The 19,663-nt window shown below is 39.8% G+C and overlaps 1 protein-coding gene across 1 annotated transcript in view; it reads left to right on the top strand.

Annotated features, from left to right (window-relative positions):
• The window catches only part of CNTNAP5 (contactin associated protein family member 5), a 479,983-nt gene that overhangs the window by 217,780 nt on the left and 242,540 nt on the right, over positions 1–19,663 (top strand). The window contains exon 5 of the mRNA XM_042445209.1: positions 1,820–2,023. Within this exon, the coding sequence (XP_042301143.1) occupies positions 1,820–2,023 (204 nt within the window). The remainder of the gene's footprint in view (positions 1–1,819; positions 2,024–19,663) is intronic.

Genomic DNA, 19,663 nt, shown 5'->3' on the forward strand with positions numbered 1-19,663 from the left:
GTTTAGATCTTATTTGTCAGACAGATCTTTTGCAGTGGTTGCAGGTGGTCAGACTTCTCCTGTTCCCTTATCTGTTAGAGTTCCCCAGGGCTCTGTTCTGGGCCCCCTTCTGTTTTCTCTCTACACACTGTCCTTAGGTAAACTCATCAGCTCTTTTGGTTTTTCCTACTATCTGTATGCCGATGACACCCAGTTGTATCTTTCCGCCCCTGACCTTTCTCCAAGGCTTGAACAGCAAGTTCCATCATGTCTCACAGCTGTCTCGCAGTGGATGCACCATCGGCGTTTGAAGCTCAACATGTCCAAGACTGAGCTTGTCTTTCCTCCTAAGTCCACCCTTCCACACTCCTTTTCTGTCTCTGTGGACAACATTTCTATTCAACCAGTCCAGCAAGCCCGCAGTTTTGGTTTTATCTTTGATTCTTCTCTGTCATGTATCCCTCAGATCCAGACCACAGCCAAGGCTTGTATATTCTTTTTGTACAATATTGCTAAAATCCAACCTTATCTTTCCGCCTCTACTGCCAAGATCCTGGTCCATGCCCTAGTGATCTCACGACTTGATAATAACATCCTTTTGGCAGGGCTTCTTCTTTCTCACCTCCGTCCTTTAATTTCTGTCCAGCATTCAGCTGCACACATTATCACATCCGCCCACCGCTGTGACCATATCTCTCCTGTGTTGGCATCCCTTCACTGGCTCCCCCTCCCTTTCCGCATTCAGTATAAGCTCCTGCTGTCGACATTTAAAGCCCTCCATGGACTGGCCCCTCCTTACTTATCAGACCTTATTTCTCCTCACCTTCCAACTAGGGCCCTTCTTCCCCCGCAAGCAAGAGCCATCACTTCTTTAACCAGCTTCAAAATGGAGTTGAAGACCATCCTGTTCAGAGAAGCCTTCCCAGGCATTGCATAATTGTCGCTTACTATTTGATGTTCTTTTGGTGCCTGTTTTATTTAATATTGCTATATATTGCTATGTATTTTATATGTATTATCCTACTAGAGAGGCCCCTTCCCCACCACCACTCCCTTTGTGTCGTGTCTTTTTAGATTGTAAGCCTGAGGGCAGGGAACCGTCCAATTAAAAAGATTGTATGTACAGCGCTGTGTAAATTTACAGCGCTTTATAAATAAAGGATAATAATAATAATAATAATAATAATAATAATAATTTAATGTTCTGAGTTACCCTCAGAATAATACAAATATTTATTTTTCAACTATATTCTATTAAGTATACATGTAAACTAGATTTAAACTACCATTGATTCTATTTCTCTTTTTAAAACAATTTCCTGGTATTAATTATTGTTTATAAGCTGCCAGCAGTTGGGGGGAGGATTTATTCAGAAAGGTAGTGTATTGCTGTGTCTTTTTGTGTGCATGTGGAGTTTATCAAATGGGAGGAATTTCTCTTAAATTCGAATGAAAAGAAAGTGGGGCCAGAATGCATTCACTTAAAGTTGCAAGTTTAGCGCAATTGCATGAATGCGCATTGTGTTCAAACTGGCTTCCCATTGCCCGAAAATAGCATGCCATTGCCTGAATTTGCTTGTGGCAGTCTATCACACAATAACATGAAACTCCATGATTGCGTTTGGACTGACTTCCCATTGCCTGAAATTGCATATGGTAGTCTATCATGCAATAACGTTAAACCCCATGATTGCATTCAGATTGCCATTGGATTATACTTCCAATTTCCCTTGTCTGATAAACTCCTTAGTGTGTGTGTGTGTGTATACATGCATACAGACAGACAAGTATGCACCTAAGTTCCCTCTCATTTTCTATTTACTTCTCCCTCCTCTTGCAGAATCTGATATTGCTGACTTTGATGGAAGGAGCTCCCTCCTCTATAGGTTCAACCAAAAGCTGATGAGTACCTTCAAAGATGTTGTTTCCCTGAAGTTCAAGAGCATGCAGGGAGATGGAGTCTTGTTTCATGGAGAAGGTCAGCGTGGAGATTATATTACCCTGGAGCTGCAAAATGGAAAGCTTTCTTTGCACATCAACCTGGGTATGTTTATACAATTCAGTATATCTTGAATCAATGTGGTAGTGCAGGTTGAGGATGGTTTTTATCATTTAGTCTAGTGTTACCAAATGTACACCGCTTTAAAAGTTGGAGGGGGAACTGGGGAGCAATGCAATGACATGCTTATCTTTGGTTTTCATGATGTGTGTTTATGTTCTAGAAGCTTTTAAAAGATTAATTCAGAAATCTCAAAAGTTTTCAATATTCCATTCACGTGCACATTCCACACTTACATATAATCAATATATGTACACTGTGTTGAGAAATGCACTAGACAACTCCCACCCTCTTATCCTACTGATCTGAAAGCATGAGCTGATCTGAAAGCAAACTAGGAATGTAAATATTTGACTGTTTAATCTTGCATTCAAAGATGTGAAAGGGGAATGAAAATGGCTTTGCTTATGCTAACCCCCAAAATGCTTGCATCTCTTGCGACTTCTATATCCTGATGCTAGGGGATTTTTCTCCAAAAAAGTAAGCTGATAAGCAAGTGAAGGTAATATAGGATATTTTGTGTAGTTTAAAATAACGTTATATATAACCAACTGACACCTAAGTACTCTTTAGATGAATAATTTGCACAGTTTTCTTCTTACAGTAGGACAAAGTGAGTATTTCTGTGTAGTGTTCATCCGGTATTCACACATTCCAACGTATTTTGATAAAATATTGTGTGCACAGGTTTTATATAAAATAATGAGTTTTTGGGAGGTGTGGAATTGAGTGTTTTGCTCACCAATTTCGTTCACCAAAACACCACAAAAAAGTCAATTTGTGTCCACACAGCACGCATATCGATGATGTCATGCATGTGCCATGTCCAAACAGTGCGGCGCATGCATGACGTCACCACGAGGCCCCAGGGCAGAAATGACACCTTGGCGGCAGCGTGGCAAAGAGCTCCATTTCGGAGTTCCTTTTTCCTGTGGTTTGTTGCCACAGCTGTGTGGTTGTCGTGGCAACAATCTGGCCATCCCTTTCTTCTCATCTGTACCAGGCCATTGATTGCAAAAGGAGTGTACTCCCAAGTAGGCAGGTATAACAGAATTGCAACTTCAGATATGTTGCCTTTTTTCAACCACACTGTCTGAATGGCATTAATTTTCAAAGGGTACGGACGACACTGGACTTATTTGGTTGTGTGTTCTCTATTGGTAGCTGGTTGATTTCTTACCTGCTCACTGTTTCGTAAGTCATGTGCTGTATTCTCTTTCTTTTTTTCGCCCTTTCATGTGGGTTAATTTATCTAGAAATATGTATAATTTTCAATCTCCTTAGCTGCTTTTTATGCCTTGTTTGCTTCAGTAGGAGTTGATTATGGTAAACCAATAAAAAAGAGCTTGTTAGGCTGTCAGCTTGTCAAAAAATAATGGTGATTTTATTTAAGCTTTGTTGATTTCAGTCCTTTTAGAAATACAATGTAAACACCATTCATTTTGAAAAGAGCAGCAAAACAGTGTCACTAATGTTTCAAATAAGTATTGATCTTGGCCCAAGAGACAATGTGTACTGTGGCAAGGTTGTGCCTTATATTTAAAATGGAAGTATATTATTTATTGACTCCAGGATAAGACTTGAATCAAATACTGAACAAGTTAATAAATTTTGGCATTTTCTCCCCAAAACAACATGAAATGAAACCCCCCCTCTCCCATTTGTATAAATTAAATTCAGTAGGCATAACTGTTATCCACCATATCATTTCTGCATAACACATAAATGTTAAGGATAAGAATAAGAAACCTTTCAGAAGTGGCAGCCCCCAGTTCAGCACTAATATGACATAAATGTCATAATTTATGACATTAAGATTGTATTTTTGTGAGATATATAGACTTATTTGTCATAGAACCCTGGTGCCACAATGTACTCCATTTCCCAGAATTCCATAGCACTTAGACATGACAGTTCTGCAGTTTGGATGCAGTCACAAAAAAGGCCAGTTGTGATTTTTCTGGCACAAAGCATTCCCTCTCCTTGATAGGATTGCATAGCTCTGATTGGTGGTTCAATGTCTTTGCTTATTTAGAGATATTCATTAAATGTTCTCAGAGGCAGGGTTAAGGCATTCATATTTATTCTCATTAATTAACCAACAAAAGAATCTGTTGAAAGCAAAATAGATAATCAGCCCGTACCACTAATTGTTAGATACACTGTTTTTGTTCCTTTCCCTGTAAAACATGTTAATGCAGAATAATTCACTTGTGGGCTCTGCCACAATTTTCTCTCACTCCCCCTCCTTCTGGCCTCTTTCTCTCCCTGGTTAGAGAATTATTTTTTTCTCTGATGATCATTTTAGAGCCCTAGTGTCTCCCAACCCATCTGTCCACTTCAAGGATTCATTTCACAGCTGTTTCAGCTCTTCCCTGTGCTGGGTCATCTCTGTCCACGCAGAAAACTGGTCTTTGATTTCCTGTAATTGAACCCCTGCCTTGGGTGAGGCGTGTAAGCTGAATGTGCTGTATCCAGCTATTGGTACTCAGTGAAGCAAATAAAAAGAAAGAAAGAAAGCCTAGAGTACAGTATATAGAAAGAGAGTTCACGCAAAGCAAAAAAGACAGCATCAGATCCCCAAGGAGAAAAGGAAGTGGGGGAAAAAAGGGTTTTTTGTTTTTTTTTTTACAAAAAATCCCTCCTAGTTTTCTGTTCATTGCTCCTTTTGCAGTGCAATCTCTGTGCAACTGTTCATTAGCATCAGATAAGAGGGAACATCTCTCTTGTGATTAAACATAAACATTTCATCACATGATGATTCCTGACCGTAGCTTTCCTATATGTGTGTGCACACATGCTCTTTTAGGTCACCTGTTGACTTATGCTGCCCCCATAAATTTCATAGGTTTTTCTTAGGGAAAGAATACTCAGAGGTAGTTTTGCCAGTGTCTTCCTCTGAGATATAGTCTACAGCACCTGGTATTTGTTGATGGTCTCCCATCCATATACTAACCAGGACTGGCCATGCTTAGTTTCCAAGATCAAACAAGATCTGGTGTCTTTAGTGTATTAGAATATACATGAGAAATATTCTGCAGGAAATTGCTGAAACAGATCAGGCAGGAGCTACTGCCTTTAGGGGATTTAGGCTACTTCAGAAATAAATAAAGGATTGTCTTGTTTACAATTCTTTCCTGATAATACATAATAGAATCTCATTTGGAAAGCATTCTTGTTATTTTCTAATCAGCATTCCATTAATCAGAGACCACTATTGAATTGTTAGAGCCTGGACAAAAGTGATTGCAAAGTATTGGAATCCCCTCAGTACACTGATGCATGTGCGTACTGTTCATTGGCTAATTTTCTGTTATCAACATACACTGTTGTTAAATCCAGTGTTTGCCTGTGCATGTCCTTTTTGTTTGTTTTGTTTTGTTTCAGTTATTGTGGATGATATATTCCTTTCTTTTCCCTGCAGTAATCAAAACCCCTTTCCAGATTTCCTGTTTAAACACTGCAGCCCCCCATCATGGCCATTCAGTGTCTGTAGGAGAGCAGGAGTACTGGAAAAATGAATGACTATGTCACGTAGCCCAGCACAGAATGATGACATTGTCTGCTGAGACCTCTGGAAAATGCCAGCAGATCTCATCAGTCTGCATCTGGCTATGAGGACATATAGCTAGACAAGATGAACTAGGAAGCATGATGTCTTCCTGGTGTGCTTATCCAGGATGTCATTGACACATTTCTGAAGCTCATCAAGAACACAGAACAGTACCCCTTTCTTCTGATTCATGTGGTCACTAATGACACTGAAAAGAACACCTTTGAACAGATCACTTTGGACTATGAAACCCTAGGCAGGGAAGTGAAGAGTTTAAAGGCATAGGTGGTATTCTTGCCAATTCTACCAGTGAATGATAGAGGACTACACAGGGAGAGGAAGACACTGCAAATGAAGGACTGTCTATGCAAATGCGAGAGGTTTGGCTTCTGGGTCTTCAACTCTTAGATGAAGGACTACTGGCTACAGATGGGCTACAAATGGGCTCTACTGGGGCTATGTGCACATGTGGCTATTGAAATCAATGGGACTCTCTGTCTGTGGATGCTTAAAGTTGGTGTGGGCTCACAGTATAACAATTGAAGGATATAATCTGTTCAAAAGGAATACATGGGGAAGAAAGGAAAGGGCAGAACATAATACATCAAAGATAAATAACACAGAAATCCACATGAGTGATCAAACTGGACCAATGGAGAGTATTTGGGTTTTTCTTCTTCTTTTTATAATCAAGAAATTAGCATGTTAGTTTTTAATCTTATATTGTTTAATATTGTTTTAGGAGGGGCATTATGTATATATGGATGTATTTTATCTTGTTGTACACCACTTTGATTGCCTGGCAAAAAGGAACAACAAAAAGAGGGTTTCCAAATAAGTTCAAAACAAGAGACTGATTAAAGAAATGGAGGGACCAATGTTCAGGAATGATGCTAAAATGCTAACAGACCAAAGTGGAAAAATAGAAGTGGTCAGTACCTACTTTATGGAACACCCCCCCAAAAAAAAAGGGGGGGGAGGGAAGTGTATGCTTCCATGCATTAGCAGAGACCTTGGCAAAGAATCCAATTGAAAATCAAGAGCAATAAGTTATTCAGGAATCACCTTCTTAACATACTTAACCATTGAGTACGGTGAAATGAACTACATCCCAGAGTATTGGGACTTACATACTTACATAAATACTTGCCATTATTTTTCAGAAATCTTGGTGAACAGCTGAGGTGCTAGAGGACTGGAGAGCAGCAAACAATGTCCCTCTGTTTAAAAAAAGGCAAAAAAGAAAATTCAGAAAACTATAATCTAATAAGTCTGACTTCAGTACCTGGACAGTATTACAATGGATTATATAGGTGTCTGCCCGTGACCCTGTCTTGATCACAATGCAGTGATTAGTAGGAACCAGCATGGGTTTGTCAAGAACAAATCCTGTGAAACTAACTTTATATTATTTTGTCATCACATCACTAGTTTAGTAAATACTGAGAATTCTGGGATGTGATGGGAATGAGAAAAATCAGGGAACGTATGTGGTGGTATCCTTACTCTCATCTGACTGGTATTCCAACTCATTCCACATGTAAAGTATATTGTCCTTTTGCCATGTATGCAAGACTTCATAAATTTTGCTCTAGGTTGGGGGTGGGAAGTATATGCTTCCAGATGCTGGTGGACTGCTAGAACCAGCACCCCCCCCCCATGTAGGTAGGGGCTTCACAGGGGGCTTACATTGCAATAAAATCTGGAAGGTGATAGGATTGCCACTCCTGCTTCTAAGGAGACAATGAGGCATCAGTCTAGAGATTTGGATCTACAGGCTATTGGGTATGTCCTGTATGTTCTGGAGATTGTGTTACATTTCTTGCTGGGGGAATCCTCCTTCTGTCAGCTGAAGGTATATGAGGTTTATTTTAACACATTTTTTATTTGAATATCCTTTTATCACCTATGTATATGAATTAAATTTTAATATTGTAACAATGGTGATTTTGTTTCCTTTTGGTAGTCCTAGAACTTGGTTTAGCTGGGACCTGAGTGAATCATTACCTGCATTTACCACACACATATTCTACTACAACAGCAAGGTAACCTCTGAGGCTAATCCCAAATGTCCCCAGTGCATTAATAGTTAGTGAAAGTGTGTGTGGCAGCTATTTGGAAGGAAGGTGGTTCTCAAGTTCCTCAATACTCAGAGATGAGGCTTAGAGTTTAGAACAGTCATTTCTATTCATTGGAAAAAAAAATGAAAATAGACTGGGAGTCAATAGTGAAATTTTGGAGATAAAGATGGCCAGCTCTGAATAACTATTGCTAATCCTTTAATAAAATGTATAATTTAGGATTGCCTGTGACAAACATGTTTCTTTAAGTGGTACAAACAAAAATGGTCAAAGAAATGAATTTGTATATCGATAAAGAACATGTGATATTGTAAATAACAACAAAAACAAGAAGGAAGTAATTTTGATACATACAATTTAATTTTTATCAAAAGCGAATACAAGTTTGATAACAAGATAATAAGACTGAAAAGAACAAATAAGAGATGTAAGTGTGGTATGTTGTAGTTTCTTTGCTTCATATTTCTTATTGGGATTTTTTTAAAAAGAAGTAATGGGAAAATTAAGATCTATCTATAAGAAGTGCAAACTTTTAGACTGAATATATATATATTTAAAAAAGAACACTTAGGCCCTATACAAACCGGCCTGAAAAGCTGGCCTGTGGATGGAGTCAGGGTGCAGTGTCCTGACGTTGCATACTCTGACTCTGCGCCAAGGGTGCCATGAGGCCGCGCACCGCTCCAGACAGCACATAGCAACATGACACACCTCTGGCACTGCATCTAGATGATGCAGCACCAAAGGGGTGCCATTTAGTCACACCATGGCAACTATGGTGTCCTTTGCAGGGCACAAAAAGGAGCTGCTTTTTGCAGTTCCTTTTTGTGACCTCCAGAGGCCAGATCGGGGCTGAAGCATCCAGTTGCCATGGCCCTGATCTGGCTGAAGAAGGGGCGGCTGCATGCACCCCACCAGGACTGTATGTATAGCCCCTTAGTTCTTTGAACCAAAAGCTAGAACCCTCTATAACAGTGTATGTTACATAACTTGATGTATGTCTAGGTATAAGAAATCCTGTTATAGAATTGTGAAGATGCATAACAGTACACAGCATGAGTGTCCAGATGTGCATTGGCTTCCGCTGTTGTATATTGGCATTCCCTAGTTTGTGTTCCCATGACAATGGGACCAATACACCTTGGTCATTTTGCTGGTTTCCCAGCATAGTAATATAGCATCAGCCCTTTACTGAGTACAGACATTATGGAACAACCCATTTTTAATTCCCACAGACAGAAGTCTGCTTACGAAAATGTAATCCTCCACCAGGATTCTGGCCATCACTCATAGCATTTCTCAGTTGTTCCAGCCTCTAGTCATGTTAGTTAAAGCTGACAATTCATGCATCATTTATTCCAAAAATCATCCCAGAATGATGTTGCACCATGGTGTACCACTTTGCTTGGATTATTGTGTAAAATTAAAGATGGCAACCAACAGCCATGAGAAGCCAAGACAACAGCAGTGAATGTGGTTTCTTTAAATGAGGGGTCCCCAAAACTGTGCTCTTTAAAGGATTTTGGACTTCAGCTCCCAGAATTGCATGCTATTGGCCAACATGGCTGAAGCTTCTGGGAGATGAAGTCCAAACCCTCTTAAAGGGCATAGTTTGGGGACCACTGCTCTAAACTGATCACCTATCCCAGTGATTTCCCACACTGCAAAAGAAGGGAAAGAGTTTTGCCTCTTTCTTTTTCTCTTTTTTTACGTGTTTTAACACAATGTATGAACATTCAAAGCTCCTATAGTGAAAACATTTGGAAAGATTGTAAATGCACTCCTGGATGTTCCAAAATTCAGCCACCAGAGTTAAAAATTTCTTTGGAGCAAAGCCCTCATGACCAAAGTTTAGAACACTGGTTTCAATAGGAAGAAATATCCATAACTGGTAGGACATTGATGACATGAGTCTACCTTTCTCAACCCTAATTTCATTTAAGTTGAAACAAGGTGACATTTACTATGCTTAGTTTCTATTTGCTAATGTAACTACATTTTATTCTCCTCTGAAGAAATAGAGCTGAAAGCACTAAAAGAGAACTTGTTTAAACTCTCTCTTCTCATCTTTCCTTTTTTGTTTGTTTAAAACCCAAGTGGCAATTTCCTGGAGCTTTCCTCTTGTTGTTACATAAACCCATTAACTGTCATTTGTCCTCAGCTAATCTCTTTCTTTCTTACTTTTGTTCTTTTAAATCAGAAATGATTTCTATTATTTCTCACCTAAAGAAGATTAGTGCACTACAAATGCAAATTAACAATTGCTAAAGGAATGTTTAAACACTGAGTTATTTCAGTGCAGCAATAACTAGGCTTTTCAGATGTTCCCACTAGGATAACCTATGCAATTTAAACAGAGAGACGAGCCATACACAGTGCAAACCTACTAGAGCTGGAAATAATATTTTTTTTTAAAAAAAGAATTCCAATAAAGGTCAAAAACATATTGAATATTAGGAAACTATCATGGTGCCCTGTACTGACAAGAACCTTCACAATTTGGGACAACTGGGACAGTGTAAAACTGCCACAATTTTTGCACAGAAAACAACATTTTATTTGAGGAAACAGCAAAAAGAATCATGCATGAATTTTGCACAGAACAAACCCCTGCAATTTTGTGTATAGAAAATCACTTCCTATTTGAGGGTGGGTGAGGGGGGGGGGCTTTGCACATATTAGGTCCCAAACTACGAATAGATGTTGACAACTGTAGTTTTGAAATACTTTCACACCAGGAATAAAATTGCTAAAATTACTTGCAATTTTGTTCAATCATAACATTAGCAAATAATTACATCCCTGAAACCCATTCACATGTTGCTATTGCTGTTGTTAACTATTATCAAGTCGACTTCAGTAACCCTATGAATGAGAAACCTCCAAGTCACCCTATGACCCTTGTGGTCTTTTCCAACTCTATGATTCAATAATTCTACGATCAAGAGCCCTGTTCAGGTCCTGCAGATTAAAGGGCTGTGTGGCTTCCTTGCTTGAGTCTATTAGCTGGAACGTTGTCTTTCTCTTTTCCTACTGCCAAGAAAATGCCTTCCCAAGCATTATTGTCTTTTCTAATGAGTCATGCCTTCTCATGAAATGTTCAAAATACAACTATCCAAGGCGGGTTACAGATGGGCAGGGGAAGACGTCTTGAAGGTGTCTTCCCCTGAATACGGAGTCTCCAGACCACCCGCCCCGGGGGCGTGGCAAAGGTGGATGGGGCTTCCACACTGGGGGTAGTGAAGACGCCTCACCTGGGGCCGTTTCTTACCCACAGCTTCCATACCGCCGCCTCGCAGGATGCTGCAAAGAGAGAGGCAGCTTCTGCACGGGCGGCAAAAAACACAGCTTTTTTTCTTTTGCCGGCTGGCGAATGCGCAGCTGCGCAGCTGCGGCAGTCAGCACTGGCGGCAGAAAGCGTATGTGCACATTTAAAGCGCTCAGGCCCCTTTAAACGTTTCCCCCCGCCCTACCCAAGAACAAAGGTGGCCTCCTGCCAGCTGGTGATCAGCTGGTGTTGGCATCCTTGTCCACTTGCACATTGCCAGTGTCACCAGCATCATGGATACCTCCTCTCCTTTGGTCCCCGCGCTCTTGCTGAATCTGCAATGCACAGCCACAGCTGTCGCTGCTGCCACCGCTGTCCCCCTGCCACCCCCCATCACCTCCCTTGTAAATATTTAAAGTTTTAGCGGTTTTTTTTTTTTTTGGTTAGGTGAAAATGGCGCAGAAATGTGTGTAGAGGTTCACTTTAAATTCCAAACTTTCCACAATTCTAGCAGCTCTAGGGTTAGGGTTACGAGCATTAAAATAGAGTGCAGCTGTGCTGCAGCTTCCACATCTGCATGCCATCTGAAACTCTAATTAGAGCCTCGGTGCAAACTGCGCATGTTCCAGGACCCCGACTCATTATGCGACACAGCTGACTCGGAGCCTTTAAATGGACAACTTAAATTTGCGGCGTGACAATTGTAGCATACAGGTGCAGCAGCTTACACAGAGATGCGCAGTTGCGCAGTATATAGAAAAGAAGCGGAAAAAAGCGGCACCTTTTTAATGCTGCTTCTTCCCGCTTGGGGCATGCAGGCGGCGCGTTCATGGCGGCATTCAGGTAAGGGCCGTCTAAAGGCTATACCTTCATGACGTCATGAGCACACCCCTTTTTGCTCATCTGTAACCCGCCCTAGTTTGTTATCTTGGCTTCTAGGGAGAATTCAGGTTTGATTTGCTCCAGGATTTGCTCTTATTTTTCTTTTTAGCAGTCTCCAGTATTTGTAGAACTTTTCTCTAGCACTGTATATCAACTTAGTTGATTTTCTTTTTATCATTCTTTCTTTAACCTCCAGCTTTCATAACCATACATAAGTACTGAAAATGTGATCACATGGACAATCTAATAACTTTAGCATTCAATGATACATCTTTATACTTCAAGATCTTGAGTAGTTCTTTCATAGCTACTCTTTCAAGTCCTAGCCTTCTTCTGATTTCTTGGCTGCTGTCTCCATTCTGATTAATGACTGAGACAAGGAATGGAAAATCTTGAACTATTCTAGTGTCTTCATTGGCCACTTCAGAGTTATTTAAATTATCAGTGGTCATTTTCTCTATTTGTTTGTTTTTTTAAAAATATTCAGCTGTAAACCTCCCTTTGCACTTTCTTCCTTGACTTTCTTCAGTAACCATTCCAGGTCTGCTATTTTCTGCTTGTAGTATGGTGTTATCAGCATATCTTAAATTGCTGATGTTCATTCCTCCAATATCCATGTCTCCTTCCTCCAAGTCTAACCTTGATTTACATATGATGTGTTAAGCATACAAGTTAAACACACAAGGTGATAAAATGCAACTTTCTCTTACCTCCTTAACAATTGGAAGCCACTTCATTTCTCCATATCCTGTCCTGATGGTAGCCTCTTGTCCTGAGTATGGGTTACACATCAGGACATTCAAATGGTATGGCAAACCCATTTCTTTAAAAGTGATCCAAGTTTTTCATGATCTACAGAATCAAAGGATTTGCTATATAGTCTATAAAACACAGGGTGATTTTCTTCTGAAATTCTTTGGTGCATTCAACTATCCAAATTATGTTTGCAATATGACAACTAGTGCCTCTTCCTTTCCTTAACCCAGCTTGGACATCTGGCAATTCTGGCTCCCTATATGACAAAATTCTTTGTAGAATTTTGAGCTTGACTTTTCTTGCATGAAAAATTAATGTAGTTACTACCATCCTTGGTGTCCCTGTCTTGGGAATTGGAATGTATATTGACAATTTTCAATCTGTGAGCCATTGTTTTGTTTGCCATATTTATTTACATTTTGTAGTTAGTTACTCACATATGTTATCACTGAATTCAGTGGGACTTACCCTATGATAAATATGCAAAACAGGGATAGACAATTATTCATCTGGGAGAAAATCAACCAAAGAGCCAGCAGGAGAGTTTTGTGTACAGCTATAGCTGATGCTGGACAAAGGAAGAGCTGAATTTTTATGCACCCAAAGTCAAAAGCAGATAGAATTCCCATACTGTATGATTTCATTGTTCTTTCTGTACTATGCTTTCCCTTGTCTTTCTCTCCCTTACACCCATTGAAAAGGAAACTTTTATCAAAAGATTGCTCAGGAGAGCAAGAGGAAATTTCATAAGGTTGAGGCTCTCAATTTCATGAGGATCTAATTTCCTGAAAATTAGGCTTCAGGAAAAGGAGGTTATTGAGAGTTTTCTTAAATTAAGCTTTGTGTTGTTGAATTTCAGGTTCCATGTACCAGCTGTATATGTTTTCAATACCATTCAATCTCACAATATGATATGCACTTCAGAATTCCACTTTACTAGGAAAACAGTGTTATGTCTTCCTGGAAATCAATAACCATCTCCTGCTCTAAATCTTAGCTAAGATTTTATGTAGATTTATGATGCTTTCTATTGTTAACCATGTCAGGGATTTGAAGGGTTAAAACACAGCACACAGGGAAATGCTTGATGTGTGTGTGTTTGGCCATGAGCATTCAGCAGAGTGGCAAGGCTGATCAGCACAGCTGAAGCTCATTGGCTCAAGGACACTTCAGTGTCCAAGTGCACGTAGCCATGGATGATGAAACATGTGTCTGGATTGCACAGGAGACACATGACATGGTTACACACCTGAACTCACTGGGTTTGGGAGACCATACGGTCTGGAGACTATATAAACCCAGGGGTTGCAAGGGATAGCTTGTGGGTTTGAAGTAGGAATTGGATTGGTATGTTTTGGAGTTTTAGAGATCTGGTTTTGTATAATAGCACTGTGAATAAAGAGCACTTTGGGGACTTTGTTTCTCTAGTGGTTTATCAGAAGAAGCTACAGCATCGGTTTGCTGTGTGTCCCGGGAGGTTCCTGCATTGCTGCAGTTCCTGGAAGACATCCAGTTGCTGTCATCCTAATTGGACTTTGGAGCCACGCTTCAGCTTCTGGAAATTGCCAGCTCTGCTACAAGGGTCTGATTTAACCCTAGGACTCGTTGGAGTTGCTGACAGTGGTTGTTGGACCCCAGCAGTTGCCCTGACAAACCAATCTCCCAGTTTGTTATCAGACAGCCATTCCTCTTTGAATTTTCCAGTAGAGCATTGTCTTGATTCCATCATGTGCAATAAAACTCCTTCATGGATGATTATTTAGGGATATAAATTTTTACTTATTTCATTCTTGCATACAAGAACAAATAATTTCAAATGTTTACATAGCATAGGGTGTGACTGTGATTTTTTTGTGCATTTTTGCTAGGTGTTTGATACCCTAAACATTTTTTTTAAAGTCCCAAAGTGTAAAAAATCTTGTAGCAATAGGCCATTTTCTTGATGGGGTGACTCAATGTGTAAAGAACAAGAAAACCTGAAAATATGGCTTATATCCTTACTCCAGACATCCCTGCATTCCAGCTGTCCACCTTTGGTCTTGCTGGATGTTGATGCAGGGTGATCAGATGTAATTACTGCAAAAGAGGACAAGGTACTGCAAAATTAGGACATTCAAGAAAAATGTAAGACATTACAAAATAAAAGCTAAATATGTCAATATAAATGTGAATTCATGCTTCTTAGTCATGCTAAAAATGGAGGGCATTTCAAAATTCTTTCGGGACAGAAGGTTCAAATGTAGGACATGTCCTGGAAAAGAAAGACATCTACTCTCCCTGTATTCTTGAGGTGCCTTGCTCTGTACACATCACCCTCTTGCGGTCTTGCACTCTCTGCTCTACAGCCCCATGCATTTATAAAACACATCCTTTCATGAGTCTTTAGCTTTCTCAGCTGATGCATCACAGTCCAGTTTCTCCAGCTCTGAAAGGGTTCAGTGGAAATTGTTCTCCCAAGTTCTGTGTCATATGAAGTGCTTTTTAAAAAACAAGACAAACAATTCCAGTAGCGGCAAAATCAAATAAGCACCAACCACAGGCATCCCAAAAGTTTTATTCAAAGAATATGTACATCCATGTTTCTACTGCGCCTCATTATCCTGGATATAGTAATTATCTCTGAATTCAGGCATCTTCCCTTCCTTACCCTCCCCTGCATTATTGAGTGAAGTAAAATATGTTAAACAATCCAAGATTGCAGCCCTAAAATCTCTCCAGATAAACATTGCATATGAAGCATGATAGAAATATTAATAGTGATATCAGTATCATCATCTTCTAAGGAGAGAGAGCTGTTAATTGCCTCCCACAGAGAAACAGCCTGTGGGTGTTTCTTTCACTACCAGTCTAAAAGAGTTGTTTTCCTTTCCATGTTTTCCTCCTTATTTTTCCCCTGGAAATAATAATAATAATAATAATAATAATAATAATAATAATGAGAAAAGTGATGGAGCCACATAGGACAGTTTCTGGGATAGGGGGAGAACAGACTAAACATCTGGAATCCCTCTTTTTTGAGATATTTTTGGTAAAGTTGAAGGCAACATGAAAAGAGAAAGAATATGTACCAGAAGGATAGTTAAATCAGAGACGCCTCAACCATGAACCTGCATGAGGTGAGTCCAGGACAGGGGGACTTGTAGGTTAAAATGGATTTAAAGGCAATTAACATCAACAATCCTTTTACTACGCTATTTCTAGCCATAGCTCATTTAGTTTTCTCTCCAGAGGGGTCTCTGTGTGTGTGTGTGTGTGTGTGTGTGTGTGTGTGTGTGTGTGTGTATTTGTACATATTACAAAGGGGTGATTTTTTTTTCTTTGAGTGTCTTTGAATTCTGTGCATGTTATTGGCAATCACTGCAGCAAGAATTATAGGAAAATGTATGTGGATTGCATTTCTACCATTGCAATAATTTAACAATTGATTATTTAGAAATTAGTTTAGACATTAAAAAAAAAGAAGACAAAGTTACCAGGAGACTCTGAACACAGCAAATAGAAGAGTTTTAGATGTAAACAGTGTTAAATGTCTAACTCCATCTGATGCTAGAAATTTGGAGACCGAAAGAAAATTTCATGGAGGTGCATAATTCTTATTTGAAGGTCCAATGACCTTACTTTGGCCTACCATACCTACATCCCTGATCCATGCTCCATTCCAGAAGGTACAGATTGGATAAATCTGGGTAGAAAAAAACCCCATAACATTCTTAGCACATCCTTAGTCAGGACCTCCTGTAACATTCCATATTTGAGGCATGTCTCATTTCCGGATAAAAGCTTTGTTTGAGAGCACACTGAAATATGATACATTAATTGTTTTTCCTTCCTGCTGTGTTTCTCCTAGCTTTAAGTGCTTTCTCTGGCAAAAGTTTTAAGTGCTTTCTCTAGTTTTAAGTGCTTTCTCTCAATCCTTACTATCGGAATGGCTTTACATAGCAAACAATATTTGTTAAAAGCCATACTGCTAGTCAGTGGTGCTGTACAGTTTATCATAGTGGTATAAAACCTGAGCCATTTTAGTGACCAATTCATCTCTCAGCTTAAGGTGGAAATGGTGTACAACATTGCTTATGAAGAAGCAAAATCATCACCATCTTTCTTCTCATCACCATTATCTTTACTGTTCCTCCAAGGAATGAGACAATGGTTCATAGCCATTCCTCCACTGAAAATTAAGCCTCTATGCTCAGCATGGGGAGGGGGCAAACAACACTCCAAATGGGCAGCATTGGAAAAAATGGTTGTTGATAAAATTGGAAATTGTTGATGCTATAGATGGTGGTGACTGAGAGTAAGATGCGGTAGGTAGGTGGAAAAAAGTGTTGTAAGGGCTGTTAAAGATATGCCTTTGTGGTAAGCCTCCTTCCAGGATATATGGAAAGACATTAAAGTGAACCTTTACATCTGAAAGGGCTAGGCCAGTTTTCATCAGTCTGAGCTCATCCTCATGTGGTGTATTACAAAATGCATCATCACCAGCCAGCATGATCATTGGCCTAAGCTTTTCCTCAAAGTTTTCAAGCAGGTATCTATGGCACAGAGGACCAATTTTTGCCCAGATGGATCCTTGTGCATTTGCAGAATTTTCAAAATGGCTAGAAATGGGCCAAATATTTCATTCAAATATGAATGAAAGTCGCTTCCAACTTTGATTCCAAGGGACTTTGGTCAGTTATGTGGAATGGTAGTGGGTGGGGATGTTATAAGGATAGCTCCCATTCCCCTCAGCCATTTTCTGGTCCATTTTTGATGCTTCCCCCCCTAAAAGTGAGGAAGGTGCAGGGGCTTGGGGAGGAGTTGTGACATGTTTGGGACCACAAAGAAGCCCCTGATGTTTACACCACCCTAGTCTACAGAGCTTGGGAAAATTTACTTCTTTGGACTACAACTATCAGGGGGGGCTTTCATACTACACAATTCTACCACAAAGATTCCACTTTAACTGTTATGGCTGCATCCTATGGGATCCTAGTCTGAGCACTGTCATGCTCTGACAGAGCGTTCTAAAGACCCTTTTCTAAACTACAAATCCAAGGATTCCTATAGAATGCAGCCATAACAGTTAAAGTGGAGTCATAGTGCTATAATCATGTAGTGTGAAAATGCTCCTGAGGTACATACACTATTTTTCAGACTCTTTTTACAAGTCAACTTTGAAGAGCTTTTATATTCTAAATAATTTGGTGGAAGCAGACAGAAAGTTGCTCAAGAGTTATAGAAACATATAGTCAAATCTTTATATTTTTTTTCTGCTTCAAGACATAGCCTCAAATGTCCCAAACAGCCTTCCCCACCTTGATATCCTCCAGATGTTTTTGACCAAAATATCCCCATTTCAAGAATTATCCATGCTGATGGAGGCTCCCAAAAGCTGTAGTTCAAAACATCTGGAAAGCACCAGATTTGAAAAGGCAAATCTATACCGATTAAGAAAGGAAACAGCAGGGAAAAGTTTTAAGTTAAAGTTAGGGCATTGTATAACTTTGTGCTGTGCCTCAGCACAGGTCAAGACTCTGGCACATATTAAAGAACAAGCACAAGGAAGGAAAAGTTTTCTTCTTTTGCAGAAAATCACTTTAACATGGTTTATTCTCGATTTAAAAATGATGGGAAAAAATCCTTTTCTTGGAAAGGGCAACATTTTTGAAAAGGGATGTGCTGCAAACCAACCCTCCCTTTTTTTATTGAATGTTCTTTGGCAAAATAAATTTCCTTTTTCATTCATGGGTCTACTTCAGATTTAACACAAAAACCATGGCTTAGGACTAACTGAATGAGGCTCAGCAGGACTTGATTTCACACATGCCACACATCATGTGTAGAGTCAGAGGCAGGATGCAGAGACCTCTGTTTTCATTTTTAACTACCATAGCTGATGTTGGTTTTTAATTAAACTGTGGTTAGTTCACAAAGAGTCTGTCTCAACATTAAAAGGAAAGTGAGAAGAGAAGAAATCTAGCAGCACCTGTAAGACTAACTAATTAAAAATTTAAAAAGTGCTGCTAGATTCTACCTTCCTTCCTTTCATGTCTTTAATTCGGGCTACTTCCTATTTGCACAAGTTAAGATCTGACTGGTGTTCCTAATTCAAGTATGTTCTAATAAGCCATAGAGTTTCACTATGTTCTATACCCTTTTTATATATGCTTTGTTTCCATGTTGTGGATGGTATGCTGTAATGAAGTTGTTCTGGATAAGGTCTTATTCCCTACTAAAGATCAGATACACAGTGTGTGTGGAGTGGAGCCATCCTTACTGGTGAGAGTCAGTTTTACTGGTGAATGCAGAAGTGGTATCAATAGTGTGTGCCATTTTTCACCAAATTTAATTCTTTCAGCAGCTGCATTTCTTTTTGAAAGGCAACTAGTAAATGTCACCCATGCTCTGGTAACTTCCAAGTTATGTTTCTGAAATGTGTGAGGCTATACCTGAAAACTGTAAACTTCTTCTTATTCACAACATAGTGACCAGTTTATGGAGATCGGTTATCTCCCATTCTTTATGATTTCAAATGGCTTCCATTTTGCTTCCAAGTACAATTGAAAGCATCAAGTTCCTTGTGTTCTTGCTATGGGCCTTTAAATGAATTCTGTCTTATGGCAACCCTGTTATAGATTTATTCTAAAGAGGTTTGATATTTCTTTCCTCTACAGCTGAGTGAATGTGACTTGCCAAAGGTCACTCAGGGACTGAACAGACCGTCTTTTTGGAGCAGCCTGCAGCTGCCCCGTTCCTTTTCAGATCGGAGCCACAGCAACTACACGCCACAGCCCCAATCTGACCTTTCTGCTGCACAAAAAGAAACCGCAAAAAACAGCTCCTTTTTGCGCCGCAGAAAGGGTGCCTTAGCTGTGGCCATTTCTTCAGTGTAGTACATACACACGTTGTGCCGAAGATACAGTGTGATGTCGCCCACTATCTGGTCAGGCAGGCAGCTTGGAGGCGAAGTCGGGGTGGCCAGTGTTCAGTCGCCATGCCCCCACTCTGCCCCGAGGCCAGCGTTTTGTGCCAATCTGTTGAGGCTGTCAGTGGGTTTTCATATTTGAGTGTGAATTCACCCTCTAGTTTCTGAGAATCTAGGT

Source organism: Sceloporus undulatus, chromosome 1 (genome assembly GCF_019175285.1).
Source record: "Sceloporus undulatus isolate JIND9_A2432 ecotype Alabama chromosome 1, SceUnd_v1.1, whole genome shotgun sequence".
Lineage (NCBI taxonomy): Eukaryota > Metazoa > Chordata > Lepidosauria > Squamata > Phrynosomatidae > Sceloporus > Sceloporus undulatus.